At 39.8% G+C, this 13,876-nt stretch overlaps 1 protein-coding gene across 1 annotated transcript in view; it reads right to left on the reverse strand.

Moving 5' to 3' along the window:
* aass (aminoadipate-semialdehyde synthase) overlaps positions 1-13,876 on the reverse strand; it is a 35,329-nt gene that overhangs the window by 10,383 nt on the left and 11,070 nt on the right. The window contains exons 7-15 of the mRNA XM_007541665.2: positions 12,766-12,914; positions 12,515-12,637; positions 12,230-12,341; positions 12,043-12,102; positions 10,377-10,444; positions 3,808-3,929; positions 2,102-2,231; positions 1,822-1,932; positions 157-265 (exon numbers count right to left, since the gene is read on the reverse strand). Of these exons, the coding sequence (XP_007541727.1) occupies positions 157-265; positions 1,822-1,932; positions 2,102-2,231; positions 3,808-3,929; positions 10,377-10,444; positions 12,043-12,102; positions 12,230-12,341; positions 12,515-12,637; positions 12,766-12,914 (984 nt within the window). The remainder of the gene's footprint in view (positions 1-156; positions 266-1,821; positions 1,933-2,101; positions 2,232-3,807; positions 3,930-10,376; positions 10,445-12,042; positions 12,103-12,229; positions 12,342-12,514; positions 12,638-12,765; positions 12,915-13,876) is intronic.

Below are 13,876 nucleotides of genomic sequence, written 5' to 3' on the forward strand. Positions count from 1 at the left end.
GTAGCCTATAGCCCATAGCCTATAGCCCATAGCCCATAGCCTATAGCCCGTAGCCTATAGCCCATAGCCAGTGGCCCATGGGGCTTTCTGTGGCATCAGAAAGCCTTTTGGGCAGGTTTAATGTTTCCCTCTCTCTCAGTGTGTGAGCTGACTCACAGTGCAGCCATCAGCCTTGGCCTGCTCGATGCACTCCATGGCCAGCATGTGATCGATGCCTGGATCCAGTCCCATCTCGTTCACAATGGTGATGCCTGCTTCCTCCACACTCACACACGCACACAGGAAGACTCTCAAACCTGTAGGTTTTTAACTGGATTCTTTCTATTACATGTATTTTACTTTAAATCTGACACATTCAAAATATTTCAAATGTTTGTTTTTCCAACACAGTGGTTTCCAAGGCCAACCAGTTGGTTTAGAAGCAGCTTTTTCTTCCTGTTTCTACCCACTCTAGAAACACTGTCAAGTCAGTTCACACCAGCAGCTGTTCACAAATCCTGTTTTAGGTCAACTATGATAAAAAAGTTGATGATGGTGAGGTCAACATTAAGAGGGGGATGCTTGGACCAAAATCTCCATCTTGAATAACAATACAGAGGATTTTCCAACAGCATCTGTTCCTCAGTGAGTTTATCAGTTTTAGCTAAGATATTGCTCTGCTCCATTTTTCTTATTTACTTTTTCTGTTCATCAGTTGGTGTCATTTGTTGTAAGAACAACAAATGACACCAACTGATGAACAGCATCTGAATGATGCTGTGATTTATGTGATGCTTATGTTGCTCTGGTTAATATAATACTAATGCAGTTCTGGATAAATGTTGCTATGATTTCCTTTTTTTATTATTATTGATTGGGCCTTCTTTATTATTATTATTATTATTATTATTATTATTATTATTATTATTATTATTATTTATTATTTAGTTTTGCCTTCTTTGAGTTTCTGCTGCTGTTGTAATGTTAATGTTTGATACAATGTTTGCTGGGTCAGATGGCCATTCTGATGCAGTGCTGAAGTTGTAATTGCTAACTCAGATCTATGAACACTAACATCTGCAAAACGTTGCAGATTGTCAGATAAATTCAGGGGTTTGCTTGGTGGGTGTTGTGGTTCCAGTAGAACCTGGATAAGTTGAGTTAATTTTATGTTTGTAGCCAAGAATATCTCCTCCAATATCTGTGTATTTTAGTTCTTTTAGGTAGGAAGGCCTGTGTTGCCTGGTGTGGGTCAACTGTCAACAGAATTTAACTTGTTTGTTCAGAATTCAATTTGTAGACATCCATACGCAAGTCTGATTTTTTTCAGACTAATTTGTTTTTAGTTTGATTCAGAGTTAGCTGTTGACACTCGTGAAATATTTAAATTGTTCATATTTTGGAAGTTGCTGAAGAGACCTTTTACTTTTAGCTAATTTTGCCTTTCATGATATTTTGCTGTATGAACAATGTTTTATTACTGTAGAATTGTAATCATTTTCTGACAGTTCATGTGAATGCTTATGTTGGACTAGGAAGGGGACATCTAGTGGCACATGAGCCCCACTAAGACGTTCTTCACCAGCTACCAATGGTAAAAACCAAAGCAAAGTGATATAAAGACATCTTTGGGTTATCACAGATTTTAGTCTTCATGATTAATAGCAGCAACACAGTAATCATTATGAAAATTTATTATCAATAATTATACCTGCAACTATAAACTTTTGACACTAAAACTTAATTAATATGTTATTTCTTTTCTATTTTAAGTAGTTGTAAAATAAGGTGGTGAGATCTTGGGAAAGTGATTTAAATCTCAACATGATTCTTGTTGGTCACCTGCTCTGCAGCTCCTTCATAGCAGGACTCAGGTAGCTGGCAGTCACCATGTTCACCTTCCTCCTTATGCAGTGTTTGGCGACAATGGGATGGAAAGAGTAAGGCAGCATGCTGGGAAACAGATGGAAAGTTTAGAAGCATTAATTTCACAGGGCTTAATACCTTAGTCTGCCAGTGTGGGAATAGGTCACTGTTGGAAATAATAGTACATATAATATAGCTGCAAAACACAGAAAACTGATTACTCTGGGTGCAAAGTAAATAGAAAAGCTGCTGGTACCTGATGACCAGGTCATGATCTGTGACCAGAGAGTCCAGGTGTCCCTCCTGACTGCTGGCATCCAGCATGATGGGGATGGTGTTGGGATACCTGGCTGCCAGCTCCTCAGCCTGTTTCAGAAGCACAGACGCTAAATGGAAAAGAGAGCAGAGAAAACATCTTCAACATGCTGATTGACTGGACTGGTTACCTTTCTATAATATCAGATTACCGTTTTTCATATTACATCGTCTACATTTAACATCTTTCATACTGAATAAGACAGATTGCCAGTCCTATCCCCTATGCAATAAATATTGAAGAGAGGTTGGAACCTATTACCATTATTTCTGGCATTGCAAACTGATCATTCTGGGGGGCAATTTCTAAAGATTTGAGTGACGTGTTTCCTGTCAATATCAGCTGTGACCCAGGATTGTTTCTGCTTGGCCTCCCGTCCAAATCAGTCACTCACAATCACACTTCAAACTTTGTGGCAAATTATTGCTTTTGGCTAGAAAATGCCTTTTGATCCACTGGATTAAGAATAATTATTTAGAGTCCTCTGTCATGACAGGATTAATGCAGTTCTTAGGGGTAATGAGAAACATTTCATTGATATGTGGTCTCCTGTGCTTAGCTGTTTACCTAAAGAGATGACCCAACTTGTGATGAAAGGTCAGAATCCTATAAAGTGGAAAGTCTCACCAGGTCTTAACTAAAGAATATCCTCCTTTTGTATTACTAAGCATCTTTCTTTTTCTTTTCTTTTATCACCACAGCAGCTAGCTATGATTGTGTTGTTGTCAAGTATTAAATCTGTTTGTAAATGTTTGGTGACCATTGAAGACAGGATTTGACATGAGTGTGACATAGTACGGCAGCAGTTTTTTTGTTTGTTTGTTTCTGTTTCTCTTCTTTATAATCTAATCATGTGATGCAGTGTTTCCCAACCCTGGTCATCAAGGCTCACTGCCCTGCATGATTTAGGTATTTCCTTCCTTCAGCCCAGCTGATTTCAATCGATGACTGATTAACAGGCGTTTGTTGAACTGCAATCAGCTGAATCAGGCACATTAAAGCAGGGAAACTGGTCACCAACTCCAGTCCTCCAGGGCTACCATCCTGCAACTTTTAGATTCACCTCTGCTCCAAAATGTCTGAATTCCCTCACCAGCATTCATTCCTCTCTGCAATAGGCTGGAAACGAGCAGTTTATTTGATCCAGGTGTGTTTGAGCAGAGACGTATCTAAAAGTTACAGGATGGTAGGACTGGAGGACTGGAGTTGGTGACCCCTGGTCTAAAATATGTAGGACAGTGTGCCTTGAGGACCAGGGTTGGGAAACTCTACAATCCTCTGTTCTTTTCTCTGCTTATGAAAACACAAAACTAATAAAAATGTGTTTTAAAAAAAATAGATTACCGATTTCCATCATGGACTGTCAGAAGTATAGAAACAGTAATAATGCTGGTGTGTCAACGTTAAACATACACCGACAAAACAACAACTACGCTGTGAGTTCCAAGTGCTGTTCTGGTTGGGATGTCGTTCAGGTCACATGGTGACGGGATGTGAGTGAGCTGCTCCACCCAGAACAGATCGCAGAGGCCAGAAACGTTGGAGATGCGCTCCAGGCAGTTACAGGAGCAACAGTCACCAGAGTGAGTGAAGATCAGCAGTCATGATCAGATCCAGCCTTCCAGTGCGAAGACACCAGTACTCACCAACAGTCACCTGGGTCCCCTCATCCCGGCTCAGATACTCCACCACAGGCCCAGAGACGTAACCTGAGCCCAGCAGCAGAACTCTCTTCATACCAGTTCTCTTCAGGATCTGAGCCTTTTCCCTAAACAACACACACACACACGCACACGCACACACACACACTATAAGTTCTTCCAATGTCTGTAACAAGTGCACTTGTCATATTTTTTGATTCATTGTTACTTCAAACTAAACAATAATGTGTTATCAATGATTTGTTAAGATAAGAGCGGGACTTATTTTTCTCTTTATAGAATCCATTTGATTATCATCATGGCAATTTCAGATTAAAAGCCCAGTTTCTTAGAAACCAAAGGCCAAATGTTAAATCCATTTACAGACCTGTTAAAGAGTGCAAATAAGTTGGAGCACAAGCATAAAAAAACAGATCAACTTTCTACTTCTGGTTGTACAACATCTACTCCATCTTGTAAAACATCTAAATAATTCAAACACTGGAGGCTGAGTGAGATCATAAGTATACACATCCTGCTAAGATGTCAGGTTTTGGCCATGCATAAAATGAGACATGACATCAATTTACAACATTTTCCACCAATAATGTGACATTTCCATCCATCAGATATTTTGACAAAGGAAATGGACAAAAGTATTCACTCGTCTGCCTTCACCCACATAAACACTACAGTGACATCTCATTCTTAATTCTGCAGGGTCTAAAGCTGCAGGTTATTACATTTATAAAAAATATGTTTACATGTTTCTCAAAAATGTTGTGACATTATCTCATGAGTCAGATAATCTGTGAAAAAATGAGCTCCTCTCTAGAATATTTCACACATCTGGATCCTTTAGCTAAAACCAAGGCTCCAAAGGCCACTACTCAGGGGCAGAGCTGTGGGGGTCCGGGCCCCCTATGGGTCCGGCCTGGGCCTATGGGGGGCCCGGATGGGAGGCAGAATATGACTTCAGAGATTCAAGTCTGTATCATGTCTTGGAAAAGGTGGGCCCTCTCCTGTTGAGTATGGTGTATGTAGATCATAAAATGGGGTCCCCCAGTAGATTATATAGTAGGCTGCCCCAGTCATTGTTCACTCATGGTTGATAAAAACTTTACAAGACCGACTGATTTTAGTGACATAGTGGGTGTAAAATATTGAATAAAATGTTGTGCTACATGACTGGCTTTATTTTCATTCTTACATTTAACTTTATGACATACTAATTTATAAGTTGATCGCCGATATCGTCTCCAAGTGTATTCTGGGTAAAACGCGTCACCAACCATCCACAACTTCATCATCAGTCAGATACTAAGGAATGGATTGTAAAGTAGGTAGATTGGAGTATTTTTACGTCAAATATGAGTGGCTTTTATTAGTACTTTACAAAATTATGTTTTCATGAGCTTTGTTATTTTAGGTATAAAAGGCCCGGTCATTAGCCCCGCCCCCCAGCCCAACGCCAACTTGTTCCCCCACTACCACTACTTACCAACAAATCAGTCAGGAAGGTACAACACAATCCAAAGCAATGTGTATCATAGCGCCATAAACACAAGAGTGACATTCCTAAAACTGGGGATTTCTCCAAGATTGATGAAAAGACAAGACATGTCACTCTATATGTGGAAAAAGCTTTGAAATGGTCTCAGTTTTATGGCAATTTTAACACTGTCACAGTAGTCCGTGATGGTGTGTGTATGGGCTTCTCCTCCAGGACCCGTTACATCTGAGACTCGATTTCAAGACAAACAGCTGGGTAATTCAGATCATACTTTCCCAGGTATGATATCCTGGGAAACTCCCAGTAAATGTATTCATCTGGATGGACCCTTTTGAGCAGAAACCAACAACATTTCAGATTCCAAAGTGAATGTTCTACCCTCACTCCAAAAACAACAAGCAGCAAGAATTATTTCAAAATGAGTTAAAATAGAACAGAAGGATTCTTTCTTATCCCACAATGAGAACCAGCAGCAAATTAAACATAAGTGGGCACATACACATCTTTAGCTGGGTAATTCAGCTAAAGAATTACCTTGACTCAAAGTGGGGAATATAAAAATAAACATATAAGAAAAATATAATTGTGCCTTTATAAAATTTGCATAATAATAGAAAATAGCAAAATAGAATTGCGAGCATCAGAGAAGGGTAATTTCAAGAAAAACTGTACTAGATGTGCATCCATGTTTGTGTATAAAAATCAACGACATACAATAAGTAAAACTGTGTAACAACGTGTGTGTTCCAATATCAGCAGGAATGTAAACATTGACAGAGTCTGTTAAGACCAGAGAGCTTATCACCTGCTGGGTGGAAGGATCTGCTTTAACGCTCCTTTGTTCACAAAGGATGCAGTCAGAGGTGCTAACATCAAAAAAATCATGGAGTTAACCCCTCTGAGTTTTTTGATATTTAAAGCAGTCTGCAGTCAAGTTGCTATGGAGATTAAACAGATATTATTAGGGTTTATCTAAATAAATAAAATAGCAGCAAATTTGCTTATTTCATAACTTCATAATCAGCTACCTGCTCTCCAATGGTCTGCTTAAAAATGTGGAGGTTCCTCCATCTTTTCCTCTGTGTTAGTATTTATTTAAATGCTTTCATATGATTAGAATTTCACTTTTTCTTTGGTTTTTCTTTGGTGGTGGTTATTGCATTTGGTTATTTACTAATTTGGGTGCACACATTTAGTAAACACCTTATGTTTATTTAAGATCATTAACATTTTGTTTTGCTGAGCTTAAGGACTGGCTGGCAGAAGGTGGTTGGTCGACAGGAAAACCAGGAAGTGGAACAGTCCATCAGGCTGCTGGAAGCAGGGGACTTGATGTCAAAGAATCTGCCTCTCTCCACTAACGGCATAATTGCTAAAACCTTTTGGCATTGGGTTATTTTGGTTTTTATAGTGGTGTTTAAGTCAAAATGTTTTAGTTTAAATTAATCATTTATGTTTATACATTATTTGTCTTTGTCTCCATCCCCTCCCCTCCTCGTTTGTGTAGGCTAGCCTGTTTGTATAAATTCCCCTGCGTGTTCATTGTGTGAGGTCAGTTTTTGGTTTGTTGTCTTGAGTTATGTTTGCCTTAGTTGATTTCTTTTGGGCCTATTTTGTTATATTTTTTAGATTTGTTGTTGAAACCGTTTGTTAAGATTTTTTTGGGAAAAAAATAAATAGACGATATTTTTTATATATGCCTTTGCCCTTGTCCTTGACCGGTTGGATCGTCACAAAAAACTACAATCTAAGATCAGCACTGTCCTCCAGCACTGGCAGGTTTAAAGTTGCTGTTTTTGCTGCTATCAGGGAAAACGTAGACTACACTTGCTTTGCATTGTCCTCACTTGATGACAGTGATACAGTATGATCCTATTAAATATTATATTCTTGATTAATATGGGTTGTTGCTATGTTGTTGTACAGTGTTTTAAGATCTTGTTCAATGTGCCCCTTTTTAACTTTGAGCCTCTGCCCCTCCAAAGGTCTCTGTATGGCCCTAGCCATCTGTTCAATAGAGAATGGCAACTGTGTGTCACTCTGTTGCAGAAAAACAGACCAACTGTCAAAACTAGCTGGTATAGGGTAAAACCAAACTCACAAAAATTAAAGTTGAAATGAAACACAAACAACTACACAGACGTGCAGTTATTGGGAAAACTATGATCATGTGAAATAGGATAAAAACCTGTTTTGGATATTAAAAATACAATCATAATCATATTTAATAGGAAAATGGTAATAACCTTTATTCAGCAAGCAAAGACATATGCTGTCACATTTTACACACACTAAACTGCTGCATTTGTTTAAAGGCTGATTTGAACATTCTGGATCATCTCCACATCAGGACAACAATAATATGAACATTGTAAGATAATCACCCAGAGTGACTTATGGCATTGTCCAAAGCCTCTCTTCCTGCCAGGAGTCAGACACGACTCATTACTCCAGACTAATTGGAAATGACATCACACACGTAAATGTACAGCAGCATGACTGACTGGAGGTCAGTCATGCACTCGGTGGCTTAATTAGAAAAAGAGAAGATAAATGTTCCCTCGGGGGGTTTATGCATCTTGAGAAGCAGAACTTAATCAAAAGGATTAAGATTTCGCAGGGACAGCTTGTCTAGAAAATCATACTTGGGGTCAAATAAGAAGAAAGCTGATCAAGTCTTGGAGGTGGCCTAAATATGAGTGAGGGGTACGTCTTGGTGTTACTGATCACACTGAGGTGTCCCTTTTAGTGCCTGATATCTTTAAGACAGCTGGTTGTATGGAAGACTAACTGACAAAATCAGAAACAAACAAAAATACATCACTGGAAAGTTCACTGATCAAAGTAGTTTTTTAAAATGATTTTGCCACTTGCTCCAAACAAGTCGTACAGCTGCAACATCCACAAGTTAAAAAAAAAAAATCATGGCTCTGCATAGATCTATAGATTACTTAAAAGCCAAACAGAAAAAGAGAAAAGCTCTGCTAGACTACCACTGTTCTAAAAGGCATAAGTGGTTATTTTATCACACATTTATGTACAGTTCTAGAGTTCACTATATCAGGGAATCTGTCCCAAAGAAGCATCAAAACACACCTTATGTTTCTCAAGGACTTTGCATTTACCAGAAAAGACCAGACCCAGTTTTTTCATTCCCCACTTTATCAGCCCCGATCCAACTTTAACTTTAACAACGTGTGTTGTTTTAACAGTTGATGTGGCTATTGGATGAAACTGTTTGAGAACTCTACACAGTGGGTACTGACTGGAACAGCCATGTGGGACAGACTGATTGGGTTCATGACTGAAGGCAGGCAGAATCGCAGACTAGAGAATGCAGTGAAACAGCTGCTGGGCTGGTTTGTTGTTTAAGGCTTGGCACAGTTCTACTCCAGGGTTCTGTTCACCAGAACCTTTTTTAACTAACTGTGTGTTTGTTTCCATTGTGGGTTCTGAACACTGGGCCAGTTAAGTGGATTATGGTCCAGCTATACAAACCTGGGTCCACAGCAGTAGAGTCCAGAATGTGAGCCAAAGAATAGAGATCTCTGACTATTCATTCATTTTTAATAACTATGAACTACCTCTTCAGACTTAGTGGAAACATTCAGGTTGGAAAAGCTCTAACCACAGAAAAAACCCCAGCTGCAGCTGCTACTACTCTGCTGATCTGCTACATCCTAAATATAAAAGTCCACTTTTAGCTCAGCGTCATCCAGAAGTCCTAGCTCCCTAGCTGCTTCTGTTCGGTTCTGGCTCTTGTAGCCGGAGTTCCTGCGGTGGAAACGCACCTTTAAAGCTGCAGTATATTTATTATGAGAGAGACAATCTCTGAAAAAAACGAGCCTCCTCTACCTTCTCCCAGTGCTCGCTACAGAAATAGACAAGTCAGTCAGAAAAAAAAAAACAATCAAAGCCAGGAGAAGGGTCTTAATGCTGTCTAATGTACACAATGCTCACAAATTCCACACTTCTCTCTGCTATGTTACAGCTGGTTCACCACAGCAGAGCCTACAACAAAAGATAAGGCTAGTTAGAATGGCCACCAAGGACAGCAGATAAGCAGTTTTCCTGGAACGGAAACTTATTTCTGTGCCATTATCAAATTTGGCAGCAAGTGCACAAGGTTGATTGACAGCACTTAGGCCCTCTTCCTGGCTCTGATTGGTTGTTTTTGATCAGGAGTCGTTCCATTTCTGAAGACAGCAATAGTAACTCAAGGGGGAGGTGGAGATTTATGGGGTTCCATTTGAGTCAAAAATAAGTAGAAGTCAAATGTGTAGATGTTGTTGGTCTATGTCGTTATGCGACTTTGGTTGATGTCTATGATCTTAGTGCTTTATGGATATGTCGATGTTGCATGTAGATGTTGCATATGTAGGTGATGCATATGTTAGATATTGCATATGTCTATGTTCCATTTGTGTCTACTTATTTTTGACACAAATGGAACCCCATATAGATTATCTGTCTCATAACAGACTGTTACAACATAGTGACAGCTTTCACAAATATGTAAAAACATTTTTGTAAAAGTTACATACTGCAGCTTTAGCACCCTGATATTAACAACTGTTAGTATAGGAATGCAGGTAATAAGCCCTGTAGCGATTTTCCTTGTTTAGGTCAGATTATGTATAAAAATGACTGGATTAAATCAGGTGTGTCCAGTCCTCATGTTCTACAATCCTGCAAGTTATAGATGCATCTCTTCTCCAACACACCTGAATCTAATAAATGGGTCATTACAAGGGCTCAATAGAGCATAAGAGGAAATTCAGCCAATAAACATGGCCTCTAAGCACACTGGCTCTGAGGTATGTGCAGTAAGGCTTCAAACTTCAGAGCTGACAACAGAAAGCAGTGACTTTCAATTAATCAATCAATCAAATTTTATTTGTATAGCACATTTCAGCAGCAGGGCATTTCAAGGTGCTTTACATAATTAAAGAAAAAAATAAAATAAAAAATAAGAACAGCATGTGACATTGAATAAACAGTAAGAAAGAGAAAGAGATAAAAAGATAAAAACATACTCTCAGCGACCAGCAGGGGGACGTACCTTTTCTCTCGCATTTTTTCAATGTACTCAAACTTTGGGGTGAGAGCTCCATTGGAGGTGATGATGGCCTGGAGACAAACATATTTAGATGGTCACATTAAATCATTACTACAAGAAAAGGCTTGATTATTGTCTGTCATCACAATGGAAAATAATATCCTTTCAGTGGTCCAGATTCCTTTATGATACAATCATAAACTGGTCCAGATGAAGAGTTTCTAGGCTTTCTGATGGGTTTGTTACATCCTCATTTTTAAATCACTTTGGGAAAAAAAGTCGTAAGCCCAGTTCACACTACACGATTTTTTGCCCCGATTTTGCCCTTACAACAATCTTAGAACGTTCTGAATTCTAAGATTATTGCTTCCGATAGTTGTAACCGATCATCCTGAAGTGTGTGGTGTGTTACGACTGATTGGGTCCAGTCGGTAGAAAGTCGGGACAGCTCCAATCTAAAATCTGGAATATTCAACATGTTTAACTTGGCCCGATGATCTCAGCATGTGTGGTGTCCCCCAACTGGGAACGAGAAGGCAGCCTGTTGAATATGACAGGTAGCCAATCAGAAAAAAAAAAAATTTTTAAAAACACAGAAAAATTATAAACTTTTCGCACAGAGTACATCTGGTTTAGAAGCGCATTCTAACCCTTGGTTGAAATAGCACATTTAATTTCAGTCTGCAGTAGTAACACAACAGAGAAAAATACAGAAAATGTTATGTTGTGTTAATCTATTTGTAATCTAAACAGGAGCAAATACAGAAAAAAGTAGGTGCAGAAGTTCATTAAACTGTGACAAGCGGAGTGCACTGCACAAATACTGCACACGCGGTTCCAGGAGCGGTGGAGGTGATGCCAGAAAATTTACAATTAACTCACCATGCACTTTCAATGAATGGAGCTGGAAGACGTTACCCTTCCGCGATCAGTTGGGAAAAAAATTAAGATAACTGCCATCTGGTTTTCTAGAAACGAATACGCAGGACATGCAATCTTCTAGCTGAAGCTGCTCTGATCTATCAATTATTCAGCTTTCTGAAGCAAGGCCCAGTACATACACATATTCTACAACATCAACACAGCAAAACCTTAAAAACTTAAACTGTTATAGTTAATTAAACGCCTTAACAGAAAAAGAAATTAAAATGAGTGTAATGTTTGACTCAAACATAGTGCAGCAAATATAACCCTTGATCGCGCCAGGTCCGGTTCTTAATCTAAAGCTTTGACTTTGTGTTGCGACTTTTTTCGGTTAAAATAAATCCCCAAACGACAGTTACTGCTTCAACGTCGTTGTCCATGTTTGTTTACTGTAAATTCAGGTGTGGTATCATGGAATTTTAAGGGACTTCATATCTAGAATTGGAATGTTCGTGAGTGAAACCTCACACTCTATGATCGAACACGTTATACCTAGGACTTTTACTTGGCTAGTGTGTCGTAAAAGTCACACTAGTAAAAGTCACACTAACTGAATAACCAGTCGGCTGGTTTTGAAAACCAGCCGACTACCAGCAGACAATTCTAAAATTGTGTACTGTGAACTGGGCTTTACTTAAAACTTTACTCTGGTTACTATGATGTCTGGTGTAAACTATTTTAAACAATGCTCCTTACTCTGCCAAACAAATCAATAATATCTGGATAATCAAATGACATCACTTACATCTCTGACTTGTGGGCTGAACTCCTCTTCATTAAGCGACTTGGTGGCATCTGAGAGCAGCTGGAATAACACACTGATCATCAATAAATGACTTTCTAGAAATCCAACCCTATCAGTCCCAAGGTTACCAAGGCAACGTGCTGCAGCGCTCTCACAGAGGCCTCCAGAAGGAAAACACACAGCTTACCATCTCCCAGATGTAGGGGAAGAGTCGATCTCCAAAGTACTCAGTGGCTTCAATCGGGAGCTGGGCAGGAAGGTTGTCGATTGAGCACATGAGGATCCCATTTCCCTCCACGCTGCACAGACACACACGCACATACACACACACAAAACATGGTCTAATATTAGTCTCAGTTCAGACTACACCTATGTTCCTTAGAAATTAGAAAAGTGGTGATGCTAATAAAAGTGTAAAAAAAGACAGTGATGTTCATGATAAAGGCTCTAAAGTGAGCTGTCTGCAGTGTACCTGTCATGGTCTATGTGCTGGTCTGCATCATATATGCAGAAAGGCTTATCAATGGTGGTGCACTCAGTCATGAACTCTATGGAGCCTCCAGTATCTGCAGATATGTCACAGATGGCCAGCAGTCTGGGCAGAGAGCAGACAGTCAACACTCAGAGCATCAGTTTTATTCATTATATCAACGGTAAAAGTTACAGTGACGGCCTAAAAATATCACGTGTTACCACAATGGCTGCGTTTTGGAGGTTTCTTACTTGTGAGGCAGCGCTGGTGACCCCTCGTTGAGAGCACTCAAGGATTTAAGGGGTCTGATGAGCCTCTGGGCATCAAGGCGTCTGAGGAGTCTTGGGGTGTGGGGGTCCCAGTAGATGCCATTAATCAGACATGTTGTGTAGGGAGCAACCTGGTAAAAAGAGCCACGACTGATGAGAGACACTGCTGACCTTAAACCTGCTTCACACAGCACCACGTAATGCTGCCACCATCCACACAGCAAGCTCCTTCTCCACTAGTAGGTCCCAAACATAACGACAACAATTCAGATCAGCGCTGATTACTTGACTATGCATATATATTAATAATAAAATCATTTATAAAGATATTTTCACCCTGTGGTTTGTACTATAAAGTACGTATATTTCATTTAATTTAACCAAATATTATGTTTTTTTTCTTCAAAGTCGCTGAATTTTCGCATTTTAATTTCACATTCAAATGCTTGGAAGCGAAGCCGGTGAGGCAGCAGTGAGCTGAGCCTCACCTGGGATTGCGCAACCTCTCGCTCACTGCACCGGTTTCCATTCTCTGAGAGCATGCTCCTCCTGTCTGTACGTCGCCAATAAAATGGTTAAACACATTTAATGTATGAACAGATTTTCAATAATTTAGCTTATGTATTTAGTGTACAGTTGTGACTGTATTGTCACCAACTGTGTGTGTAACGTGTTTTGTGTGCTGAGGAGCGATAATAAAGGGAGGAAAACAGATTCGAGGTGAGGCAGGCAGTTCTCGTGCCTCATCGCTGGGGGCGCTCATGATCCCAGACATTGTGACTCCACAACTGCAGAGTAAGACACAGTGAAGCAAGCTGGCCATACAGTAGCTGCGCTGATTGATTGAGATAACGAAAATATTCTGCGGCGGCGGTGGCGCAGCTATGGATGGCATGTAAAGACTTTTTCCCCTCCAGCATTGTACGCATGCGCGAAATTTCCTTATGCAAACAATAACATGCAGGGGGTCTAGATTTGTAAATCCGATTATAATTAAGTCGGTGCCTCACCAGCTATGAACGTCACCGCACGTCATAGAAAAGGTACGTACAAAAGTCCCACCCCTTCACATGTGGTATCATTGAAAAGCCCT

This window comes from Poecilia formosa, unplaced genomic scaffold (genome assembly GCF_000485575.1).
Source record: "Poecilia formosa unplaced genomic scaffold, Poecilia_formosa-5.1.2 Scaffold622, whole genome shotgun sequence".
In the NCBI taxonomy this organism is placed as follows: Eukaryota; Metazoa; Chordata; class Actinopteri; order Cyprinodontiformes; family Poeciliidae; genus Poecilia; species Poecilia formosa.